Source organism: Hyla sarda, chromosome 3 (genome assembly GCF_029499605.1).
Source record: "Hyla sarda isolate aHylSar1 chromosome 3, aHylSar1.hap1, whole genome shotgun sequence".
NCBI classification, from domain to species: domain Eukaryota; kingdom Metazoa; phylum Chordata; class Amphibia; order Anura; family Hylidae; genus Hyla; species Hyla sarda.
Window position 1 is genome coordinate 54,858,144 of NC_079191.1, and position 25,937 is coordinate 54,884,080.

The 25,937-nt window shown below is 42.2% G+C and overlaps 1 protein-coding gene across 3 annotated transcripts in view; it reads right to left on the minus strand.

The window, feature by feature from the left end:
- NBAS (NBAS subunit of NRZ tethering complex) overlaps positions 1-25,937 on the minus strand; it is a 701,350-nt gene that overhangs the window by 294,850 nt on the left and 380,563 nt on the right. For all 3 annotated transcript variants that reach the window (XM_056564221.1, XM_056564220.1, XM_056564222.1), the window contains 2 exons: positions 10,227-10,303; positions 8,544-8,681 (listed from right to left, as the gene is read on the minus strand). In XM_056564221.1, coding sequence (XP_056420196.1) covers positions 8,544-8,681; positions 10,227-10,303 — 215 coding nt within the window. The remainder of the gene's footprint in view (positions 1-8,543; positions 8,682-10,226; positions 10,304-25,937) is intronic.

Sequence of the window (25,937 nt, forward strand, 5' to 3'; positions counted from 1 at the left end):
TAATGTGTTAGAGCCCTGTTGTAGATTAAAAAATAATAATAATAATTAGGTGGAAGAACAGAGGAATGCCACTGTTCTACAGAACAAAATATACCACCATGGGGAAAACCAAGTGAGGAGGGGTGACAAGTCTTCTTTAAGTCATTGCAGCATATCAGATAAAACCATGTTATGTTACATCTGCCCATTACACACTGCACATCACAGCAATTTAGAAAAGAAGAGAGAGGTGTCAGTGCCCAAATGACGGTGTCTTTCTGCTGACACACCAACCCTTTAGCTGATGAGAACTGTCGATCTTGACTGAATTAAATGGACTGGAAGATCAATAGTGTTCTGATCACTCTATTAGGACACATTATAGCCCAGAAGTCCCTTTGGCACCTGACGAGTCACGTATGACAGAAGACTGGTAAAGAAGTCTGCAGCACTGAAGCAAGACTCTGCACAGACTAGCAAACAGGAGCCCTCCCCGGCTTACTGGCTTATCATATGAAATATGAATTCCTGTTCACTTGTATGAGATCGCACATAAATACGAAACTTTTATTTTTTAAAGAATCCTCAGAATAACTTGCCATACATAACCAAGGATTTATATGGCACCAACAGATTCTGTAGTGCTGTACAAGGAAATGCACAAACAATAACTGTCCTTAAAGGGGGACTGTTCTGTCATACAAAAATGTTCACCAGCAGCTCGCTCACTCGCATACAATTACTAGGCATTTATTTTTAACGATAGAACATCTTTTATTACAGTACAAATCTTATTTAGCACGAATCATAATATAAAAGAATAGAGTAAACATCAATACATCACCGGATACTGTAGCATCAATACTCAGTCGAGGGGACTCCATTTGATTGGGAAGTTTACAGGGAATCACAGTTTGAGACGCGTCAATGTTGGAGACCCCCTTTCTTATATATATCATAACTATATAACAATTACATTCACTTCTGCACAGTATTATCATCTTAGATAAGACTCATGCTCACGCAGTCGGAATAGCTCTTATTCCCTTGTAGATCGTACATGCACGCATGCACTGTTACTTATTATTCACTAATGACAGTCATGTCCTACCTGTATCACAGGTACTCTGCCCCTAGACATCCAATCCCCTGTCCAAAGGACAGGGGACAAGATGTCTGATTGCGAAGCGATCTCAAAGCGAACTTCGCTCCGTGCCGGATGACTGGCGATGCAGAGGCTCATTGCATCACAGTGACGCTCCCTCAATGCAAGTTTATGGGAGGGGGCATGATGGCCGCCACGCCCCCTCCTATAGACTTGTATTGAGGGAGCGCCACCGTGACGTCGCAAGCAGGGCGGAGCAAGGCTGTGGCGTCACGAGCCTCCGGTGCTGCACCCGACGCTCTAAACAAATGCCGGATGCAGCAGGGAGATCACGGGGGTCCCTAGCAGCGGGACCCCAGCAATCGTACATCTTATCCCCTGTCCTTTGGATAGGGGATAAGATGTCTTGGGGGGGGGGGGAGTACCCCTTTAATGAGGGATGGCTTTTAAACCGGGTGATTATCAATTCAGGACTGTGGAGATGCCAAAGCATCAGTGATTGAAGCTATGCTAAAATTTATTAGGAAAAAAAATAGTCTTTTTTTTTTTTTACCAATTAAATATTACATTAAAATAAACATAAAAGGAGTCATATGCATCTAAAGTCAACTCTTGTTACAGCCAAAGAAAAGAGACCAACACATTGGCCCTGATTTACTATAATAAACTTGACCTGTTTTGTCCAGTTGTGTGCCAAAATGTGGCGATGTACGACACATTTTGGCGCATTGTGCCAAAGGCTGTCCGGACATGCTGGGAGTTGTAGTTTTTAAACAGCTGGAGGTGTCCAGGTTAGGAAACACTGAATTAGATACAAGATGACAATTCAATATGCATTTTGCTAACACTACACCCCAGCCTGTTGGGGTATAGGGAGAGGAAAGTAGCAGTGGGGAGCGGCTCTGATATTTTAAAGATCAGGCAGCATGAACCAAAAGGCACATTACTGAACCTGATACTTTATATTGATTCTGAGTATAGTAATATCAATATCCTCAAACTTAACTCCAGACATGAATAAGAAATACGATTATTTTTAACCTGTAGCTAAAACTCATCCGTGTACCCGATCTTCACCCTCTTTTACCACCAATGATCATTTACTCGGAGCTGTTCCAGGTTCAGCTTATCTCCGAACAGCAGGCGGCATGCCAAGATGACCGTCCACCTTCACGAATCGCCCTTCAGATATCAAATACATTACGTTGCAGCCTGGCTGAATTTTTATATATGCGGAATAACCAGGTAAACGTCCTTATCGGAACAACCTCTTGGACTATAGCTACATTTATTCAAGTCAATTATTGATAGGTGCGGTGTCCCAGGAAATCCTTCACTGACTCGCACTGCAGACTTTGTCAAAAGTAATGAAATTACACCTCCGGGTATTGCTGGCTGAGTCGCGTTCCAATGGCTGATCCATAGACAATGGATGGATAGTATTTGATGAAGACAAGTGTATGACTGGGATTTGTATTTAAAGTTTGGCTGCCATAGGTCAGCTAATAGAGTTTCGCTGCCAGAATTTATGGTTATTGCAAGAACGGGAGCGTATGAAAAAAAAAAATTTGCTACGGAAATAGCTTTGTGATATATTTCCCTATATTATTTATTCTGGCTATAAATTGTATTATAGGTTTTTCTGAACTGAGCAGTTCATTAAGGAAACCACACAGAGGGGTCAGGCTATGTAGCCTTCAGGAAATGAAGAATTACCCCGAGACAAGATATTGTGCTATGAAGGCAGTATTTTTTCTGGATGATTTTTTCTGGATGATTTTTCCCGCCCTTAGTCTAAACCAGAATATAGAGAAGCGATGGATCAAAGGATAAACGGGCAATATGTTAATACCTGTTACTTACATAGAACCTATACATTCAACTGCATGATACAAATATGTGAAAACATAAAAAGGTATTCAATAGACATGACACAATTGTGAGCAAATAGTATGATTTGGTTCCTATATTGTAAGGCCCCATTCACATGGAGGAATTACGGTGAATCTGCCTTGCATACAGATTTGTTTTTTATTAATTTTTTTGCCGATTTTTGTGGCTGTCTTGCCGAATTTCCACAAAAAATTCAGCTCAACACACAGATTCTGAATATATTTCTGAGATCTGCCACAGAATTCTGGCAAAAAGAATTGACATGGTCATTTTTTCTTTATTTAAAAGTTTTATTTAATATTTTGCATATAACGTTGATGTTCTTTGCCGAATCTGGAATGTGTGAGTTCCGCCACGGAAACCCCACATCGAAAAATCTGCAGTGTGAATGGGACAGCAGAAATCTCTTTCAACACAATGTTAATTTCATGTAGCAGAATTTCCGAGCTGAAGGGAATGTATTACTTACTACCAAGTTAAACCTTAGATGGCAGCTGATCCCAGCAGTGACCTATTTAAGAACTTTTTTTTAAAGGAAACCTGTAATCTGTTTTGTGCTGACAAACTTCAAGCAGCATGAAACAGGTGCAGGCAGCACAATCTTGACATACTAGGATTTTGTCAGGGACCGACCAGGGGACAAGGAGGGTGATCCCTAAACTGACCCTAATAACCATTCTCCCTGCCTACTTGCTCATCCACCCTGTGGATCGACAACTGGGCGCCGGTCCCTCCCTGAACTAAAGTGCAGTGGCTTTAAAACACATACAAATAAATAGTCGGTCACAAGCCAGAAACATAACAGGAACATAGAACACTATAGTATTAAGTTCAGAGGACACAGATCAGTGAGCAGCACAGAGGACACTATAGACCAATGGTAAAGCACAGAGGGAAAACACTAGCTAAGTGATCATGTACTCTATGATCAGTGCACATACAAAAACTCCAAAGATCTGAAATCAAGAACTAATAAACATATAGAGTTCAAAACAACAGACAGGAAAACAGACTCCAGGAAGGCAGAAATATAGCATAACCCCCCAGAACCTCCAGGAGACACAAAGTCCCCATGGACCGGTAACAGGGATCTATCGCTAAACTGGAATAATCACAATCCCTCAGAAAACCTCCAGTAGACACGGAGTCCCCATGGATAGGTAACAGGGATATCTAGATCAGAGCTTCCAGTAGACACAGGAATGTCCCCATGGAGCGATAACAAAGAAAATGGATACAAGAGTAAACACAGTGTGAACAGATACATAACAGAAAGGATATTCAAATCCTAAAACCAATTAAACAAACACAGCAAAAAATCTACTAAGAGCATGCCACATAACCATGGCTAAAACCAGAACATAAAAGGTGCATGCTAAGACAGAGATAGTAGATTAAAAGCTCAAACAAGGAATGTTTCACCAAAGGCTCCACAGCAGCATGTCCAAAATGTTAGCAGCAAGACATCAGGAAGTCCATAAGTAATCACCAGCCCTGAAGCTGGAACTGAGCTCACCTTATGAAGACACACCCTAAGAGCTATTGGATAGAAAGCCAAAGGCTTTAAGGCTTTAACTATTCCCTGACCGGGGAACATAAAACTGTTCAAACACAACCAGATCCAATAGCTGTGTGTGAACACAGACCAAGACTGACATGACATAATTACTCTGGAACAATCGGGCGCTAACCGCAGTTGAAAAAAAGCCACCGGGACCTGAGTAACAGGGACCATTAAGATGGTTGCTTGCGGCTGCAGTTAGAAAGAAAAATGTTACTCAGTGCTGGCTGGGCAGAGAGCAGCTCCTGGGCCCCTATTAAAGGAGAGGCTTTATACATAAAAAAATAAAATAAAAATAAAAACATGTATCCCCCATCTGCAGGATAGGGTATGGGGTTCAGATTGCGAGGGGTCCGAGCACTGAGGCCCCCGCAATCTCCTGTACGGGGCCCCGGCACTCCCCGGAAGCGTAACTTCACGGCCCCAGTCTGAAGTGGGGGCCACCACGCCCCCTCCATATCTCTCTATTGGAGAGCCGAAGATAGCCGAATGGCTCGCCCATGGTGAGAATTCTACTTTAGAGTGCGTTCACATGCTATTGCTAGCAGCGGGTTTCACGCTGCGGGAAACCTGCTGTGAGTTACACTACCATTGATTTGAATGGGTCCACAGACAGTATGCAATAGTGTCAGATTTGTGGAGTGTCTGCGGACCCATATAAATGAATGGTAGTGTAACTCGCAGCATGTTTCCCGCAGCGGGAAACTCACTGTTAGCTACTAGCATGTGAACGCACCCTTAAAGGGAACCTGTCACCTGTTCCCTTGTCCCATCAATGCAGGAAATCCGCTGGTCAGCAGGAAATACACAGCTTATTTTGTTACAGGCAAACACACAGGGCTTCTCCACAGCAGCCCTGTGTGCACCCGTGAGGTTTGGCGGCAGGCCCAGCGTGCCCATGTGCCTGTGATGCATGTGCCCGCCTCCAAACCTCCATATCCCCTAGGCTACGGCAGAAAAGCCCTGTGTGTCTGCCAGCAGCAAAATATGTTGTGTACGTCCTGCTGTCCGGTGGATTTCCTGCAGCTTGAAGTACGCATTGTATACGCGACGTGCGACCCTACTCATATACTGTACGAATTCATCAGCCAAGTGAATTCACTTGGGCCCTGATTTAATCAGGGCCCATGTGAATTCAGTTGGCTGATGAATTTATACACGACGGGGGAGATTTATCAAAACCTGTTCTGAGGCAAAGGGACCAGTTGCCCATAGCAACCAATCAGATCTCTTCTTTCATTTTCAAAAAGGCCTCTGAAAAATGAAAGAAGTGATCTGAGTGGTTGCTATGGGCAACTCAGCAAATTTTCCTCTGGACAGGTTTTGATAAATCTCCCCCTATATATTTGTTTATTATACACTACGGGGAGAAAACGATGGGACAAGCGACCCCTAGTCTGCTAAATAATAAAAAGCGCGGAGCTGGGAGTCCTGGGAATCTCTGACAAGGACAGATAAGCACATTTACTACCTTTGCTATTCAATGTTCAATTTTAAAAATAAATAAATAAAAGTTGACAATTTGCAGGTGCATCTTAGAAAAAGAATACCTAGATATTAGTCACCCACCAATTCCGTTGCTTATCTGTGAATTACATTAATCAGTTAGTGGGAGCTGCCATATGGACGCTGCTGACACGAGAAAACACAATGTTCCTCTCAAGTTATCAAGAATTATCACGTCATGTTCAACTGTCTTCACTAGGAACAGGAAGATAAAGTGTAGGCAATAAATCTAGTGGAATCCTTACAGGGGATGTTCCCTTGCAGACAACATATGTCCTTATTGGATATATATAGACTTCACAAAAGAAGGACCCTGCTCAGGCCCTCACAGTTACAGTGTGGAACCAATCTTGATGGCTGGCCGGTTGTGGTGTATATGAATACATTTCCTTATCCCTTTGATAAGGATCAAATATTACTTTATTATAACACAGATTATCTATGGTGTACAGTATCAATTGGCTTATTCAGTTTAAGCGTATGTCTGGCTACCAAAAACATATACACTAACCAAAGGATAGGGGATAATTGTCTGATAGCGGAAGGTCCGACTACTGGGACCCCCAGTGATCTCCAGTAGAAGGGTCTCCCTGCCGAGCACTACGGACCCACCTCCCGAGACTGGTCTCTGCAGTGACAGCCTGCTCAGTCAATCACCAGCCGCAGAGATGTCCCACCTCAGCCAATGATTATATTGAAACAATCATTGAAACTACAAGAATCCTACCTCGTCATTACCTGCAGCAAAGTCAGCCCAAAGATTTCAGCATTCTGAATACAGCTCTAGGAGTGAATGGAGCATAAACCGTGATTTCCCTCAATGTAAGATCTGTACTATACCTAGATGTAAACTGTAAAATGGTGCTAAAAAGTTATTAATTTGCTCTTTAGTTTCTTGTGTATGACCTGATGTGTCCTGTATAAGTGCTTCTTCAATATGGGAGATTTTTAAATGTTAAAAGATGTGTCCACGTTCACAAAAACTATTTTATTGCTCCAGTGAATATTAAATGCTATGGACACCATGTCCTAAAGGTTAAATGATGAGCAAGAAAAAGAGCATCAGTTTTTTCGACAATTCCCCCAGAATACATATCTTCAGGTCTAATGTTACCTCTTCACATACAAAACATTTCTGACCAAACTCAGTCCCACAGTCTCATGACCTTCCAAATCTTATAGAGGAAATTTGCCCCTGGCATATCACATTGTGGGCATTTATCATCCTGCCTAATTCTAATCCTAAAGAGACTATTTGGTGACAAATACATTTCATGCATAATTCTGAACTGTATTAAAGGGTTTATCCACCATAAGGTGATTTAAGTACCTACCTGGCAGGCAGTAATGGACATGCTTAGGAAGGATCTGCGCTTGTCTTTGGGCTAAATGGCTATGTTGTGAGATTACCATAACACTGTGGCTAGCTTTTTGTGGACTGGTATTTCCTTTTTAAGTTTTCTTTTTTGCCTATAAATCCCATAATTCCATTTCCTCCCTCCCACACATCAGCCACCCCACCCATTGAAACATAAATGAGCGGCATTTATTCAAAAGACCTGTGGTTTTCAATCAGGGTGCCTACAGCTGTTGCATTAGTTGCAGATTGATCTCTCTCCCACCAAGCAATCTCTCCACCCATTGAAGCAGACAGGCTCCCTGTCATCAGCTGACTAATGAGTCAGGTCTCGGCCGCATTGCAGCCCGGGAAAAATCTGAGACAACAGTCATTTTGTATCTATGATTTTTAATATTAAGATATTGTCTTTATCCCTTTCAGTTTGCTTCCCCATTCCAATGAAGAGATTAGGCTCATACATAAATGATAAAAAATTATTTAATAAAGACTACTTAGAAAGTTGCTTTATTTAGAATTCAGAAAACAAAAGCAACTTTGCAAGTATTCTTTATTAACAATACCCTATCATTTTGTGTATACAACTCCTGTCAAGGTAACAGACTAAAAACATCCCCTGTTTAGTCAGATTCTGCAGATAATTCTTACGCTTTCCATTTAACTACGAATAGGTTTGTTTGTAGTCTGTTACCAGGAACACACATTTTTCTGCACTAAAGAGTCTACACATTTTTTGAAGAAAAACTATTACCAAAATTATAGATATTTTTTTCTTTTAATTGTAAATGCAACAATTTAAACATGTTGCAGAAGTAGTCATAGATTTTCCAAGGTATTGGAAAAACATGCAAAAAACATGCAATATTTTTACAAAAACAGTTTTTTTTCTGTTTAAAAAAAAAAAGGTAAAAATCCTATAAGGATACAGATAATACCGATAAATCCCAAAAAAAATAAAAAATGGTGGCAAAAAGACAAAAGCAAATAACAGTTTACTGTTCGTAATGGATGTGAGATTCTGGGACATTCAGCTAGGTGATGAGAATACTCTTTTTAATTAGATATAACTTATGGTCTAAGCTATTCTAGCAGATCACCTGCACTGTGGAATGGAGTGGAAACAGACAGCTATGAGAACTTACCCTGTAGAGAGGATGGCACTTGTCCTTGAAGCACGGTGCCAAATGGGCATAGATCTGCAGGCTGTAGTAATAAGCCGCCAGCTGGAGTGACAGAGCTGAATGCGATTGCTTTTCAAAGCATTTGTTGGCATCTAGCACCTACGAAAAAATGAGTGAAATGGAATTGACTTGGCGAAAGAAAACACGCAAGCCTCTGAATTAAAACCTCTGTGGTGGAATGGCTGCAACGGTCTGTGTAATGGTTAATTCGAGACCACAGCTCGGCTAATGAATGCCTCTTTCTCCATAATCTTTAAATAATGATGTTGCTTATCAATTTTACTTAAAGATGTAATTTAATATCAAACCAAATAGTATGCAGCCAAACGGACAGAGCCTGGCACAGACAAGTCAGATGGCCCATAAGAAGCTTAGCAAAAGCGGGAACAGACCATTTAGGAAAATGTATCCTTTCCTGCACCAGAACCAAATTTTTGTGCAATTTTTTTTGCACGCCCCCTGATGAAGCTCAGTAGAAGCGAAATGATCATTGGGATACACGAGCTCCAGGAGTGGTATTCCTACACAGCAGACATTGTGGTTGGTAGCTGTGGTTAGGCATTGCATCTTAGTAGCATTCATGCCCATATGTACCTTACTATTGCACGTGCACTTTTCTTGCATTTGTACCATGTATTTGTATATTAATGCTCTGCCTTAATAACTACTTGTGCTGACATTGTCCACCTATGTATTGGGAAAGGGCTGCTGGGGTTTTTATTGATTGTATTGTATATGTTTTTTCAATAAATAATAATGTTTTTTATTTGCAATTTTTTGGTGCATATTATAAATGTCTGGCACTAGAATGTTGGTTATTCATAGTCTTATCTTTTTTAGGGACAACAGTGAAAGTTTTCACAACATTTTATTTTTTATTTTTTTTAAAGATTGGCTTGTCCGTAATTTTGCCAGCATTTTGCCATTCTGTGCTGGGGCAGGGAATGCTAAATTCCCTCAAGTGTTTTCTCTTACTCAACTCAACTTGAGAGAACGTTCAACATAGAACGGAAATTCAACATAGCAACCATGGCAGTAAACTAGTGTTTGTCTTAAAGATATTTCATAGCATATTTTTGCTTTGGACAAATAAAATGCAAACACGTGTCAGAAATCCTAAGCATGCCATTGATTCTGGTATTTTTTGCAGTTTTTGACACAGAATAGCACCAATGCATTTTCCATTTCCAAGCGGATTCTGCAGGAACATTGAACAGGTTCAATGTTTCGGCAAACACCGTAATCAGAATTTCCGCGGCAGAAACTTCCACTGTGTGCACAGTGCAGCAGAATCCCATTGAAATTTCCGAGCAGAATAATTCAGGGAAATTCTGCCAAGTGAACATACCCTTATAGTTACTATGTCACATCTATAATATTCCCTAACACAGAGGAATTTGTGCCAGAAAAATCAGGCACATGCTTTGCAAATGACGGGCTTGCATATCCTCAAGGCCATTGGTCTCCTAACTGTAGTAGTTGCAAAACTATGACGGCTCCCGGCATGTCCGTACAGCCGTTGGCTATGCGGGCATGCTGGGGGTCATGGTTTTTCAACATCTGGAGGGCCACAGTTTGAAGACCACTGCTCTAGGGTACTTGAAATTTCATTGTGAGAATAAAAATATAAAACGGTGTACCTACCTGGGGTAGAGCAAGTAGATAGGCAACAGACAGGGTGATGTCGTTTGGCAAAGTGTCGCTCGCCAGCTGCAGCAGAACTGGAAAACAGAACACATATACAGTGATCCCTCAACTTACAGTGGCCTCAACATACAACAGTTTCAACATACAATGGTCTTTTTTAGACCATCGTAACTTGAAACCAGACTCAACATACAATGTACAGACAGTCAGGATCTGTGGAACGTGTCACAACTGGAGGAACCGACCAATCAGAATGGGCATTCACTGGTAAATCACTTGTATTACTGAAGTGCATGCACCGACTGGCGGTCTGGTAGCGCCCCCTACAGTACAGGGAGGAACTACAAGTTCTGTACTACTCCTTACCTGTGCCAGGGTTAGCTGCTCCTTTTGGACACCAAGTAATGGCGGCTCAATTTGGGACACTGTGTGTACTGTATAGGACCCTGAAGAAGCTCCTGTCCTCTACATAAACCATTGTTTCCCAACCAGGGTGCCTCCAGCTGTTGCAAAACTACAACTCCCAGCATGCCCGGACAGCCAACGGCTGTCCGGGCATGCTGGGAGTTGTAGTTTTGCAACAGATGGAGGCACCGTGATTGGGAAACACTGACATAGACAGTGATTACAGCTCCCAGCAGATCTTTCTTACTTTTATATGTAAGGATTTGCTTTATCTATATTAGTTATCTACTTATTTTTCTTTAATCCTCACTTTTTTTCCCTATTTTTGGATGACATTTTGGTGGCTTCAGAACCAATTACCAGGTTTCCATAGAGTTCTGGTCTCAACATACAATGGTTTCAACATACAATGGTCGTCCTGGAACCAATTAATATTGTAACTTGAGGGACCACTGTACACAGGTTATAGATATATAAGCGATAGACCCGGCTCTGTAATACAGAGTTCATTACCTGGCGTACGGAATAATGGCTTGCGTAACTTAACTTAACTAAAAAGCTAGTTTGTATGATTCATGGCACAGATCATGGGCGATCAGGCTGTAACGCTTCCTTACGTTAATCGTCAGGCAAAATATTTCCCCGTTTCAGCTAAACATGAGAAAACAGATGCTGCGGCAGATTGCGGGAACACATCCGGCTCACAATTCAGTTCGATAATCAGCGGGTCATAAAATAAAATCAACTCCTGGAAGTGAATCAAGGATTGTTTCGGAAGAAAAGTGCAAGGTCTGCAGGATACAATGATCCGAGCAAATAATCCTTAACTTTTTTCCCATTTTCACTAATAGAAATGACAACCACACATGAGGCTGACAAAAACATAATGGAGGGCTATGCTAGACTGGGACCATTCATACAATAATGTGGAAGATTATCTATTCAAAGGACATAGCAGTCCTCCACAATTCTTAGAATTCTGCATTGTGATATTCCTCTCTTTAGGTAGGTTCACGTTTGTTAAAGGGATATTCCAGCCCCTTTAAAGGGGTATTCCGCCCCTAGACATCTTATCCCCTATCCAAAGGATAGGGGATAAGATGTCAGATCGCCTCGGTCCCGCTGCTGGGGACCCCCGGGATCCCCGCTGCGGCACCCCGCTATCATTACAGCACAGAGCGAGTTCGCTCTGTGCGTAATGACGGGCGATACAGGGGACGGAGCAGCGTGACGTCATGGCTCCGCCCCTCGTGACATCACGGCCTGTCCCCTTAATGCAAGTCTATGGGAGGGGGCGTGACGACCGCCACACCCCCTCCCATATACTTGCAGTGAAAGGGGCGGTCCGTGACATCACGAGGGGCGGAGCCGTGACATAACGATGCTCCGGCCCCTGTACCGCCCATCATTACGTGCAGAGCAAACTCGCTCTGTGCTGTAATGATAGCGCGTGCCGCAGCGGGGATCCCGGGGGTCCCCAGCAGCGGGACCGAGGCGATCTGACATCTTATCCCCTATCCTTTGGATAGGGGAGAAGATGTCTAGGGGCGGAATACCCCTTTAACGATTGCAGTTCCCCCTCCCTTTTCTCATCCTTATCTACATAGTCTATCCTCCTATAGCTGGACATTTTATAGCCCTACTTAGTGTGAAGTCTCCACATCCGTTGTTTTAACCCCTGCATATTTAGTGAATTGCAACCTGTGTGTTTTCTGCCCAGAAGTGCTTTTGACGGGAAGACTCCCAGAAGCTTGTCTCTACAAATGGTTCAATAAAAAAAAAAAAAAAAAAAATGATTATTGTGCACAGTGCTGCACTATAATCATTTTTCATGAAAGTGGCTAACACTGTAGAGGTACACGTTAAGTTTCAATAATTAATACTACACAAAAATAAGCTTCCGGCTCCACTCTCTGTTCTACATGTAGCGTTCTACTCTCATTAATACTTCTATTGTTAATGTTCCTTCAGCGTTGATCTGGAGGTGACATTACAAAAACAGCTTCTTCAAGGTAAATGGCTTTAATTGCTCTAAAATTCTAACACAATACAAAGATGCTCACAATACTATTTTGTTAGTAGCTTAATAATGGGTTGTTTATCATCTTTCTGTTATTTTCCTGTATAATAGAAAATGCCCAGAGAGACCTCTAGATTAAAAGAGTTTTATTTTTATTTTTTATCAATAATAGCGGAATTATCTCACTTTATTCAGATACTGTGCCTGAGGTGGGAGCATTTGAACAGCACAGATAATAACTGTTTATTTGCCAAAATGCATTCAGATAACTGGTATAGTTATAAAAAAAATAATAATAATAAAAATAAAAGTAAAAATCCTGATCTTCCCATACACATTGGACCTGAAGGGTATAATCAATAAGGACATATTTGCTATGGATTTTATTGGCAAACCTGTGCAAGTACAAACTGCACCATGTATGTGGAGAGGACTTGTTCACATGCTGCACTTTTTCCATGCAGAATTAAGCTGTAGTTCGATTCTTAAAGGGGTATGCCAGGATTTTTTTTTATTTGACTGTGCTACAGGGGCTGTAAAGTTCATAATATAGTGTCTGTATCTGTCTCTAACGGCTGCTCTCGTATTCTTATTTGATCTTTGCTCTGGATGTTCATTTTTAACAGCAAACAAAATTACTGCTGTCCCGGGTATTTCCCAGGATGCAGTGCCGCCGAGATCTGACATCACTAGTCAGGTGACGACAGGGAGCCTGTCTGCTTCAATAGGTTGAACAGCTGGAGGCACCCTGAATAGAAAGCACTGACCTTTTTCATTGAATCCAGTTTGTTGTTCAAAGGGTGGGGTGGCTGGTGTGGGAGGTAGGAAAGTGGAATTCTGGGATTTGTAGTAAAAAAGAAAACTTCAACAGGAAACACTGAGGTTCACAAAAAGAAAGCATCATGGTAATCTCAAAACACAGCCATTTAACCCAAAGACAAGCGCAGATCCTTCCTAAGCATGCCCATTGCTGTCTGGCAGGTAGGTGCTAAAATCACCTTATGGTGGATAACCCCTTTAAGGCCTCAGCGTGTCAATTTTTGTTACCGAATAAAGATAAATTTGGTATGGAAAGAGGAAGAAAAATTAGAATATAGAAACAGATTTTGCTGTGGTATATCTGTGGACATTGAAACCAATTTTATTTTAAGTTTTTTTTAATCCAGTGGAAAATCCACAGTGGCCAGTCTGCATCAATGTTCACATGACCCCTGTACAGTAGACCTCCAGCTTAAATAACTTGTCTTCTAAAATCCTAAGTCGTTTTATTTCTTTGCAATATTAGCTCCAAGTAGTGGGTGTAGGTAGGCACATGGTTTTCAGCGTGGTCAATATTTACTCAATACATGAAAAGAAGGACCTGGCGTGTGTGCTCTTAAGAATACTTTTACTTTATTGAAGAAATCAAAGTACATAACTGCAGTTGATAAAGGAAAATAGCCTAAACACATCCTTTGATTTCTTTATTAAAAGGAGTATACTGGATTGCAGCCCAGAATACCAGCATTTAAAAAAAAAAAAGAAAAAAAGAAACCCTGGCCTTAACTTCCCGGCTGCTAAGGGGCAGATCGGGGGGGGGGGGGATGGGCAATTGCTATAGCTATAGGCCATAGAAGTAGATCATGGCCCCTGACTGGAGGAGCGGTTGACGTTGCAATGAAGTGGGGCAGTACACAGGCATACAGCCTCCAGCCATACACTGCATATGGCTGAAGGCTGTATGTCTGTGGGGGAACTATACTGCCAACCTAATGTGGGGGAACAATACTGCCAACCTAATGTATGGGAACTGCATCCTAATGTGGGGGAACTATACTGCCTACCTAATGAGGTCACAGGGGTGGGGTTTTTGTTTAATGTCCCATACAGGTCTATTGGAAATATATGTTACTGCATAACTTCCAAACGGCTGGAGATATTTCGATAATACTTGGTCAAATGTTACTTATATGTCCACTTAAAATATAGGATAGTTAATTTAACCCTTAACTACCCCAATTTGTGAGGGTCGGGGTTTTTGTTTAAAGTCCCATGCAAATCAACGGGAAATGTATGTTCCCAAATAACTTCCGTACGGCTGGAGATACACATATTACAGGTCGGGATATGAGGACCGGATGGGAGGTCAGGATAGGAGGTCGGGATAGGAGGTCGGGATAGGAGGTCGGGAAAGGAGGTCGGGATAGGAGGTCGGGATAGGAGGTCGGGATAGGAGGTCGGGATAGGAGGTCGAGATTGGAGGTCGAGATTGGAGGTCGAGATAGGAGGACAGGATGGGAGGACAGGATGGGAGGACAGGATGGGAGGTCGGGATAGGAGGTCGGGATAGGAGGTCGGGGTATGGGGTTGGGATATGACAACATATGAGGGCGGGATATGAAGTCAAAAGCTTCCTCTGTTGATTTTTGAAATCTGGTTAGTGCACTATTATGACTTTTGGGGCCCCACTTTTGATTTTGCCCAGGCCATGCTAAGCCTAAAACTGGCCCTGCTTCTCCAGTATCCCGCTCCTGGATAGAAGGCTGGAACCAGTGCTCAACACATCACAATGTCACTTAGTATATCGCTGGCTAAGGCGGAACATCGTTGTGGCCAGCAATTAGCTGAGCTGCAGTGTGAGGGGTCGACCACAAAAAGCATGAAGAAGACCACAGTGGAGGTCGGGAGAGGGATACCGAAAACACCGGGAGAGTGATAGAGGAAATACCATTTTTTTGGGTTTTAATGTTGGCATTTCAGGCAGGTAAAAAAAAAAGTTGTATCCCAAGTACTCCTTCAAAGAATAAGTATTTTGGATATACTGTGTGCATCTACTGTGTGAGTGTGCAGACCACCCTCAGTGAGGGAAATACAGAAGATACCTCAGCCCTGACATTAAAGGCAAAGGAAATTAACTTGTATATCATATGTAACAAGTGACAATTTCTCTGCAGTCATTGGTTGTATTCACATGACAGATATCACCAGATTTGGCTAATCTTAACTATGTGTACAGATTTTAAGTACATAGAGAAAATATATTATTAGGACACAGAATATCCATTGGTATAATATAAATATGTACTCATGACCCAATGCTGCCATTCAAGTTAATTTAAGATATTCAGAACTCGAAGAACAGTTTTGTATATTATTAGGTACATTACTATCTAGGATGTCATCACTTTATGATCAATGGGAGTAAAACCTCTGAGACCACCACCACTTGTGAGAATGAAGATGACCTAGTGCTGGTGTAGTGTCACATACTCACTGCTTTCTGCCTACACAGTGACCTCGGCCACATAACTGTGCAGGGAACTACAGTGTGGCTCCATTCCTGGTGGCCAGGATCACTGTGCTCAGAAAGGGACACAGTGCTACACAAGTCATGTAAATGCATATAACGGTAGGCTGAGCCTTTAATGGGCACCGTCACTTACAAAAACTTTCAACATGTCACGGGGAAATATCAAAAGCTTCATGTGGTCTGGGTCTTAGTTCTGTAGTACTATGTCATTCACTATATTGATTTTTACTCCTTGGCTTGTAGTAATCTTTGTCTCACTCCTCAATAGACTTATAATAGAGTAGCAAGACAAAGATCACCACGAGCTGGGGAGTGAACAGCAATGCAGCGCACTTCTCACGATTCATTCTCCTGTAGGCTATGGGTCTCAGCACCGAGATCACACCCAATCAAAACTATGACATGCCCCTTGTGTCAAAATTTTTTCTAAATGACAGTGATACTTTAAAGGAGTTGTCCAGGATAAGTACAACATGGCTGCTTTCTTAAAAAAAACAGCACCAAACCTGTTTGTGTGTGGGTTCTGGTTCTATGTAAGTTAAAGGGGTATTCCAGGCCAAAACTTTTTTTTATATATCAACTGGCTCCGGAAAGTTAAACAGATTTGTAAATTACTTCTATTAAAAAAATCTTAATCCTTCCAATAGTTATTAGCTTCTGAAGTTGAGTTGCTGTTTTCTGTCTAACTGCTTTCTGATGACTCACGTCCCGGTAGCTGTGCAGTTCCTATGGGGATATTCTCCCATCATGCACAGCTCCCGGGACGTGACATCAGCATTGAGCAGTTAGACAGAAAACTTCAGAAGCTAATAACTATTGGAAGGATTAAGATTTTTTAATAGAAGTAATTTACAAATCTGTTTAATTTTCCGGAGCCAGTTGATATATTAAAAAAAAGTTTTTGCCTGGAATACCCCTTTAACCCCTTCCCGACCCATGACATACAGGTACGTCATGGATATTACTGCCGCTACTCGCGGCACCCCGCAGCGCCCGGAAAGATGGTGGCTATCACTGATAGCCAGCCATCTTACCGTGCGACCACGGGGGGTTTCGTCCCCCACCCCCCCCAGCGATCGCTGCTATCAGCTGGGCAAATCTGACTAGCTGATAGCAGCGTTTCGCTATGAAAATACTTAGCAGCGTGGTGTGTGAGTCCCGCTCTGCTAAGTGTCCCTGACCCGTCCCCCGGCGTCACTTACCCGTCGGAGCGGTGTCCCGGCGTCCTCCTTGCGGTCCCGGCGTCCTCCGTGCGGTCCCGGCGTCCTCCGTGCGGTCCCGGCTGCGCTGCGTCCCGGAGGTGAGTTTCCGGCAGCAGTGCGGCATCTTCATTGGCAGCAGTGAGATCGCCGTAAAGCGATCTCACTGCTGCCTCTGAGAGTTTCAAAACTGCAACTCCCAGCATGCCCAGACAGCCTTTGGCTTTCTGGGCATGCTGGGAGTTGTAGTTTTGCAACATCTGGAGGTCCACAGTTTGGAGACCACTGTATAATGGTCTCCAATCTGTGCTCTTCCAGATGTTGCAAAACTACAAATCTCAGCATGCTCAGTCTGTCCAGGCATGCTGGGAGTTGTAGTTCTCTAACATCTGGAAGACCACAGATTGGAGACCATTATACAGTGGTCTCCAAACTGTGGACCTCCAGATGTTGCAAAACTACAACTCCCAGCATGCCCAGACTGCCCAAGCATGCTGGAAGTTGTAGTTCGGCAACATCTGATCCTTCAGATATTGCCGAACTACAACTTCCAGCATGCCTTGGCAGTCTGGGCATGCTGGGAGTTGTAGTTTTGCAACAACTGGAGGCACACTAGTTGGGAAACATTGTCCGTTTCCTACCTCAGTGCCTCCAGCTGTTGCAATTGTTGCAAAACTATAACTCCCAGCATGCACTGACAGACCATGCATGCTGGGAGTTGTAGTTTTGCAACAGCTGGAGGCACACTGGTTTGGAAACACTAAGTTTGGTTGCAAAACACTTGAAAGTTTATTACTTAACTTAGTGTTTCCAAACCAGTGTTCCTCCAGCTGTTGCAAAACTACAACTCCCAGCATGCACGGACAGCTCAAGGGCATGCTCGGAGTTTGCAACAGCTGGATGTTTGCCCCCTCCCCCCAATGTGAATGTACAGGGTACACTCACATGGGCGGAGGTTTACAGTGAGTGCTGCAAGTTTGAGATGGCGCAAATTTTGCGCTGCAGCTCAAACTTCCAGCGGCAAACTTGCTGTGAACCTCTGCACATGTGACTGTACCCTAAAAACACTACACTACACTAACACTAACCTAAAATAAAAAGTAAAAAACACTACATATACACATTATCCCTACACAGCCCCCTCTCCCCTTCCCTCCCCCCAAAAAATGAAAAACGTCTGGTACGCTACTGTTTCCAAAACGGAGCCTCCAGCTGTTGCAAAATAATAACTCCCAGTATTGCCGGACAGCCATTGACTGTCCAGGCATGCTGGGAGTTTTGCAACAGCTGGAGGCACCCTGTTTGGGAATCACTGGCGTAGAATACCCCTATGTCCACCCCTATGCAAATCCCTAATTCAGGCCTCAAATGCGCATGGCGCTCTCTCACTTTGGAGCCCTGTCGTATTTCAGAGCAACAGTTTTGGGACACATATGGGGTATCGCCGTACTCGGGAGAAATTGCCTTACAAATTTTGGGGGGCTTTTTCTTCTTTAACCCCTTATGAAAAGGTGAAGTTGGGGTCTACACCAGCATGTTAGTGTAAAAAAATAAATTTTTTACACTGACATGCTGGTGTTGCCCTATACTTTTCATTTTCACAAGAGGTAAAAGGGAAAAAAGACCCTCTAAATTTGTAACGCAATTTCTCCTGAGTACGGAGATACCCCATATGTGGGCGCAAAGTGCTCTGGGGGCGCACAACAAGGCCCAGAAGGGAGAGTGCACCATGTACATTTGAGGCGATTTGCACAGGGGTGGCTGATTGTTACAGCGGTTCTGACAAACGCAAAACAATAAATATCCACATGTGACCCCATTTTGGAAACTACACCCCTCACGGAATGTAATAAGGGGTGCAGTGAGCATTTACACCCCACTGGTGTATGACAGATTTTTGGAACAGTGGTCTGTGAAAATGAAAAATAAAATTTTTGATTTGCACAGTCCACTGTTTCAAATATCTGTCAAACGCCAGTGGGGTGTAAATGCTCACTGCACCCCTTATTACATTCCGTGAGGGGTGTAGTTTCCAAAATGGGGTCACATGTGGGGGGGGGTCCACTGTTCTGGCACCATAGGGGCTTCCTAAATGGGACATGCCCCCCAAAAACCCTTTCAGAAAAACTCACTCTCCAAAATCCCATTGTCGCTCCTTCCCTTCTGAGCCCTCTACTGCGCCCGCCGAACACTTTACATACACATATGAGGTGTTTCCTTACTCGAGAGAAATTGGGTTACAAATTTTAGGGTGATTTCTCTCCTTTTACCCCTTGTAAAAATTCAAAAATTGGGTCTACAAGAAAATGCGAGTGTAAAAAATGAAGATTTAGAATTTTCTCCTTCACTTTGCTGCTATTCCTGTGAAACCCATAAAGGGTTAAAACGCATACTGAATGTCATTTTGAATACTTTTGGGGGTGCAGTTTTTATAATGGGGTAATTTATGGGGTATTTCTAATATGAAGACCCTTCAAATCCACTTCAAACCTGAACTGGTCCCTGAAAAAAAGCGAGTTTCAAAATTTTGTGAAAAATTGGAAAATTGCTGCGGAACTTTGAAGCCCTCTGGTGTCTTCCAAAAGTAAAAACTTGTCAATTTTTTAATGCAAACACAAAGTAGACATATTGTATATGTGAATCAATATGTAATTTATTTGGAATATCCATTTTCCTTTCAAGCAGAGAGTTTCAAAGTTAGAAAAATGCAAAATTTTCAAAATTTTCATGAAATTTTTAGATTTTTTACAGCGAAAGGATACAAATATCAGTGAAATTTTACCGATAACATAAAGTAGAATATGTCACGAAAAAACAATCTCGGAATCAGAATGATAAGTAAAAGCATCCCAGAGTTATTAATGTTTAAAGTGACAGTGGTCAGATTTTCAAAAAATGCCCAGGTCATGAAGGTGAAAATGGGCTGGGTCATGAAGGGGTTAATGGGATGGACCTGTGTGCATTATATTTTTGACAGAAATCTGGGGTGTTTTTTCCCCCCTCTATAGTTTCTTTCAATGGTTTTTCTTTTGTATTAATAAAATTGGTGACTGGTCTGTATAGATTACAGGTCCCCTGTTGAACACTTGTATACTAATAGCACTGAAGGTGAAAAGAAGGTGCGGCAGGTGGCTCATTTGTGTCTGTTGCATCTAGAAAGCAATTCAGAAAGGGACCATCCAGGGAAAGGAGAACCCCAATGGTTGGCAACAATTATCCGATAATTATGTTTTATGCTGCAAATGTTAAAATTTCTCTCCTGCGGATGAATTTTGACTAAAGAACATATCTGCATGACAATCCCAAGTAACTTCAGACACTTCACTTTATATTCATTGTAATGCCTTGGCTTATTGCGGCCATGAGCAATTACATTTCTAAAAACCAATTTCTGCTGCTCTCCTTTAGTCACGCTTACACCATGAGCAGAGTGCCGGGTATATATTAAATATTGCTTGGATATAGTCAGGTCATAGGCCAGCTTCTCCTGGTGGGACTGAAATAACTACATTTAAAGCCTATGAATAAATACATAGCGTGATGCAATTTCTAATGAATGTGCACAGTGGGTAAGGGGTTATTTATGTAATCCCCCTTGTTTTATCTGACTTCACTTAATCCCTTGCTATGTAACCGATGTACTATGTCATTCACTATATGATATGCACGGTGGAGATTCGTGATTCTAATATAAAGTGACAGGTCAGTCTTATTTCTCCACCCGGTCGGCTCCAACCTGATTAACTTAAAGTAAGAGAGTAAGCAGCTTCAACGGAGACACCGGCTCAACGTGGCGCTGGACACAGGTCTGTGTCCAGCGCCATGTTGATCCGGCGTCTCCGTGGAAGCTGCTTACTCTCATACATATCCTTGTGCCGGAGGGCTGCGGACACCTTATTATGTGCTCACCATTGGTGTGTATGTGCTTACACAACCCTACCAGGTGAGCAGTTTACATGCCTTTTTAAACAATTTTTTATCCTCTTTTAATACACCACGGAGCGCTGTTTCCCGTTCTTTCCAGATAACTTAAAGTAAGACTGACTGTTGTTTATCTCCATATATACTGGGGACGGATTTATATCTATTATTCTCTAGCTCTGTTATACTGCTTGGCATCAGGTAAGGGCTGAAAAGTAGATGAACCAGTGTTTATGACTTCGCAAAAGAGGCACCAAAACAAATAAATACTTCATATGAGTAGTCTTGTGAAGGACACCCTATCCCCAAGGATAAATGATGGAGCTTGATTGTGAAAGTCTGACCATTAGGACAATAACCCCCCCCCCCCCCCCCCCCAAACTTATATCTTGCGGATGGGTGATTAAGTAATAAGTGTATACACACACACACACATATATATATATATATATATACACACACACTGTATATAGGATTTGGTGCTTTAAAGGGTATCTGTCATCAATACTCTTTAGAGAGCTTGGCAAGGGGAGTGAATAAATACCTACTTTTTCAGTGATGCAACTTGCATTATCACAAAGAATGTTGTTTGATGACCTGCCCACTACTACGGCAAGTGTCCAAAATGTACGCTCTTCTGTTAGGTGCCTAGAGCTCACTACATTATGATAGATGTCTCTCGTGGTCTCAACTGGCTCCAGAAAGTTAAAAACATTTGTAAATTACTTCTATTAAAAAATCTTAATCCTTCCAATAATTATGAGCTGCTGAAGTTGAGTTGTTCTTTTCTGTCTGGCAACAGTGCTCTCTGCTGAAAGAAAAGTTTATTTCCTGGATAACCCCTTTAACATGCCCCCCTGGACACTTTCTGTGGTGGCAGTCAAGACATTAAAAAAAAATTTCTTGGTCATACAAGTTGCCATTTATAAAAGAGGAGGATAGGAGTGTGATGGTACATTATGTTTCGGTCATGTGCATGTTTATAAAAAAAATTAAAAACATAATTTGATGTCCTTTCTGCCATTAAGGCAAGTGCCCAATAGGCCAGCTCTTTATGTTAGGAGATCCCTTGTATTTAGAGCTTCCCCAGCCCCTTCCTCTCAGTTATGATTGACAGCTTTAGGGCCCTCCTGATTGGTTATCATTAAACATCTCTGCCAGTCCCATTTAAGTTTGTCAACAATGTTGATGGCTCAAGACTGTTAACAGATTTCCTTTAAAGGGATTCTCAGCCTAAGACGTTTATTACCTGGATCTTTGGGGGACCAACCGCCGATCTCTTCAAAAAGGGGGACCTAATATCAGGCTTAAAGTGTACCCATCAGATTCAACAACAAAAAAAAACAACAAAATTTTTTTTTTCAATATATCACTCAGTACCTAATCCTGACCATGTACATGTACTTTTTATGTGTCTAGCACCTTTATTTTATTTTTTAATTGCACTTTTAATTTAGCTCACTAGTCTGAATTCCTCTCAAAGGGAGGGGGTGTGGCCTCACTGTGCAGGTCTCCGCCCCCTCCCTCAGTATGCTGTCTGCTCACATCTCCCCTAGCATTAGCAAAACTACAACTCCCAGCTTGTCCTCACTGATAGTAGCGGGACACAAGCTGACAGTGGGAGAATTTTCTCTCCAGCTCTGAGCCCTGCACTCACAGCTGTCAATCAAGGAAGTGTGTCCATGATGTAGGTGATGATGCATGGACACAGCAGGACTAGTAGGTGTCCCAGCAGGCAGGGGGGCAGTTGTTTGACTGGCTTTTTCAGTATGAAATACTAAAAATATTATAATGAAAGCAATTGCAAAACCTATTGGTTTTGCATGCTTTACAACATATAAAAAGTTTATTCAATTATTATGTATTTTAAGTGTGTATGTGAATTGTGGAGATTTATTGTGGCCTGTTTTCTATCATCTTTGGAGCAAGGCCAGATCCAGGACCTTTTTTAACTTATCCATAAAATCATGTCATAGAAACTAAGGAGACCTTAAGGTCACCAGAGCTGGACAAGTCATGCATTAAGGTAACCTGTAGGTCATCATCTGTGCCTGTATTTTTGTACACAGCATTGTGAAACCTTTTTTCAGATTAAATGTTTAACCAGTTCCGTTCTGAGCTCTCTAAATATGAGTTCATCCTTCTGAAGGAAGCTCGGGTAGAACACGCATACAAAAGGGTTTAATTTATTGATTTGCTGTGACTAGCAACAGGAACAAGGTCGATTGGCATTAACCCTTGCACTTTCTATAGTGTCTAAGCTGGACCGATAGTGTGTGACCATGAAACCTAAGTGAGCCACAAGAGCTATGAAACATAGCACTCACGGCTCCCTGAGAATAGCACAAACGGCTCCCTGAGCCCGGGAGAGTGGCAGCGGCTCCGTTTCGTGGGTATACCGCTTGGAAATGCCATAGGCGTGAATAAGCGGTATAACCGCGAAATGGAGCCGTCCTGGGCTCAGGAAGCCGTTTGCTTTAATCTTTCTTCGTGATGTGATGCTTTGTGCAATGGAATTTGTCTTCCAAATAAAGCCTTCAAGATTGAAGAAAGGGGTGCTACGTTTCATTTCTCTTGTGGCTAACTTATATGATTACCTTGTCTCCTATATGAGTGCACCACTTCTCAGTCACCTTAGCGGCCAGATCTCTCTGCCTGCCCCCCTGGTAATTTCGTCTGCTTCCAGTGCTGAGTCCGGTGTTGTTCCATCAATATTCCGACCGTGACACCCAAGTCATCCTTTCTCCCAAAACCAAGGAGTGGAGACTGACCATTAATGCCTCTACTCTACACATACTTGATGGGACTCTTGGCAAGAGCCATGTATGAGTGCTCAGATGTTGCCGTAATTTGGAGCCAACAGTATGCATGCTCAATACAATTTTGCTTCATTGAACTGTTGCAATTGATGGAGTTGTGAAGCCCCTTATTCTAGGGATCAGGGGGTAACAATATTTCAAACTTGAATACAACTTTAATTTTTGTTTGTAACAATATCACAGACAGCAATGCATTCACATTCTGCAATGACATTTCATACAAAACAAACATCTGCCTGCACTGACATAAATGATGAGCAGAAAAACTGCTGTAAATGGAGAGATAAATCAGCTCAAGTACAATACCACTCTAAACGTTCATATACATTCAGTCCCTATGGCAGCATTTATTTTAGGATTAATGTTGTTTTGAGCAGATATTTTATTGTAAAAAAAAGCCACCATTCCTTAATACAAGAACCCCCAGAACACATTTCTGAGATAGCGACTACATTACAACGGGCAATTAGTACATTTTCTATGAGCAGTTTTAATGAATAAGTACAAAGAAAGTGAAAGTTTTTTTTTTCTATATTCAACTCAATTGATTTATTCATTTCTAGTATTCGTGGATGCAGTGTAATTTCTCTGGAAATAATATCTTCAGTCAGATTAAGAAAAGCTTTGATGGCTTCGAGTAAAAAGGCAAACGACATTAATGTGTTATTACTTTTTAAGTATTATTCCCACAAGAACACAAAAACAGAGTGATTGCTTCCATCTTACGAAGGGAACTCATTTAAGAGAATGATGGCTTTGTTTGGGTAAAATTGTTTCTACGCTTTTTAATTTAGCACAACCTATGTGAGAAAATGAATGGACTGCGGAGACTCGTTCTAGGAACATGAGCTGTCTGGATAAGAAAACACGACTCAGAGAAGCCCAAAGCAGCAAGTCCCTGAGTCATTCTCATTTTAATATATCAGTCTACTAATGTGTTCTTACACCTCCTCAAATATCATCTGATGATATTATCACCGTGCTACGGGGGGTTTTAAAAAGCCGGACATGTGGCAACAAGCCACATGGTACCAAATGGACATTTCCCCATGTAAAACAAAGACATGACTGGTCTGCAGGAGAGAGTCATTGATATTTAGAGCCTATTGTATCTGCTGTTGCATATAGAGGTGGGGGTCTCACATAGTGGACTCCTAAGATATCCATATGCTCTCATAAGGCTTTTCAAAAAGAGTGTCTTAAGCTGTGTGGGGACCGCTTTAACAATAGGTGCAATTGATTGTGGGGCCCACTGACAACTGCAGTGTGGCTTTACCTCGGACACAGAGAAACCTGAATGCTCTGGTGGAACAGGGAACCATCAGTGAGCCATGGGTTCCATCTCTTTAACATGGAGAGGGGTTACTTACATTAATCGCTGTAGTAATAACAGAGCTATGACCTTTTTTAAAATATTAATATTGTGCTGCTGTGAAGTGAATATTGAGGAGGCAGAAGAGCTCAGCAAGGAATGGAAGCTCCTCTTCCTCCCGTTAAGGTGGAGTAACCTTTTTTCTTGTGAGCGCAGGAAGTACTATTAAGGTGGGGGGAGGTGTGGTCTGCTATTTACATAATGTAGGGGCTCTATCAACCTAATGGACAACACCAATAGATAGAGTTACCTACCCAAACTAACTAAAGGGGGGCTATCTACCAGAATGACTCCTGTCCTTATCTTACTATTTTTCTAATGGGGGAGTCTGCCTAGATAGTGTGGGTAAGATTATGGAGAAAAGGGGGCCAAAATTAAAGGGGAGGGGGATCTACCTACCTACCTATTGTAGGGAAAATTATATTGTGGAAGGGGCACTATTCATTTGGAGGGAGGAACTGCCTAATGTAAAGGTGCAAAGGGATCTATAATGTAGGATTTGCCTTTCTACCTACTCAATGTAGTGGCTTAACTACCTACTGTATGTGAACAAAGGGTGATGGGGCATTATTATCATTTGGTAAACTACTGATGAGGTGTTTGCATAGAGATATCAAAGATGATACACTAGGGGCTGGAACTCTCTCTACAGAGTGCTTTGGGCACCTAGTGATAAGAGGCCG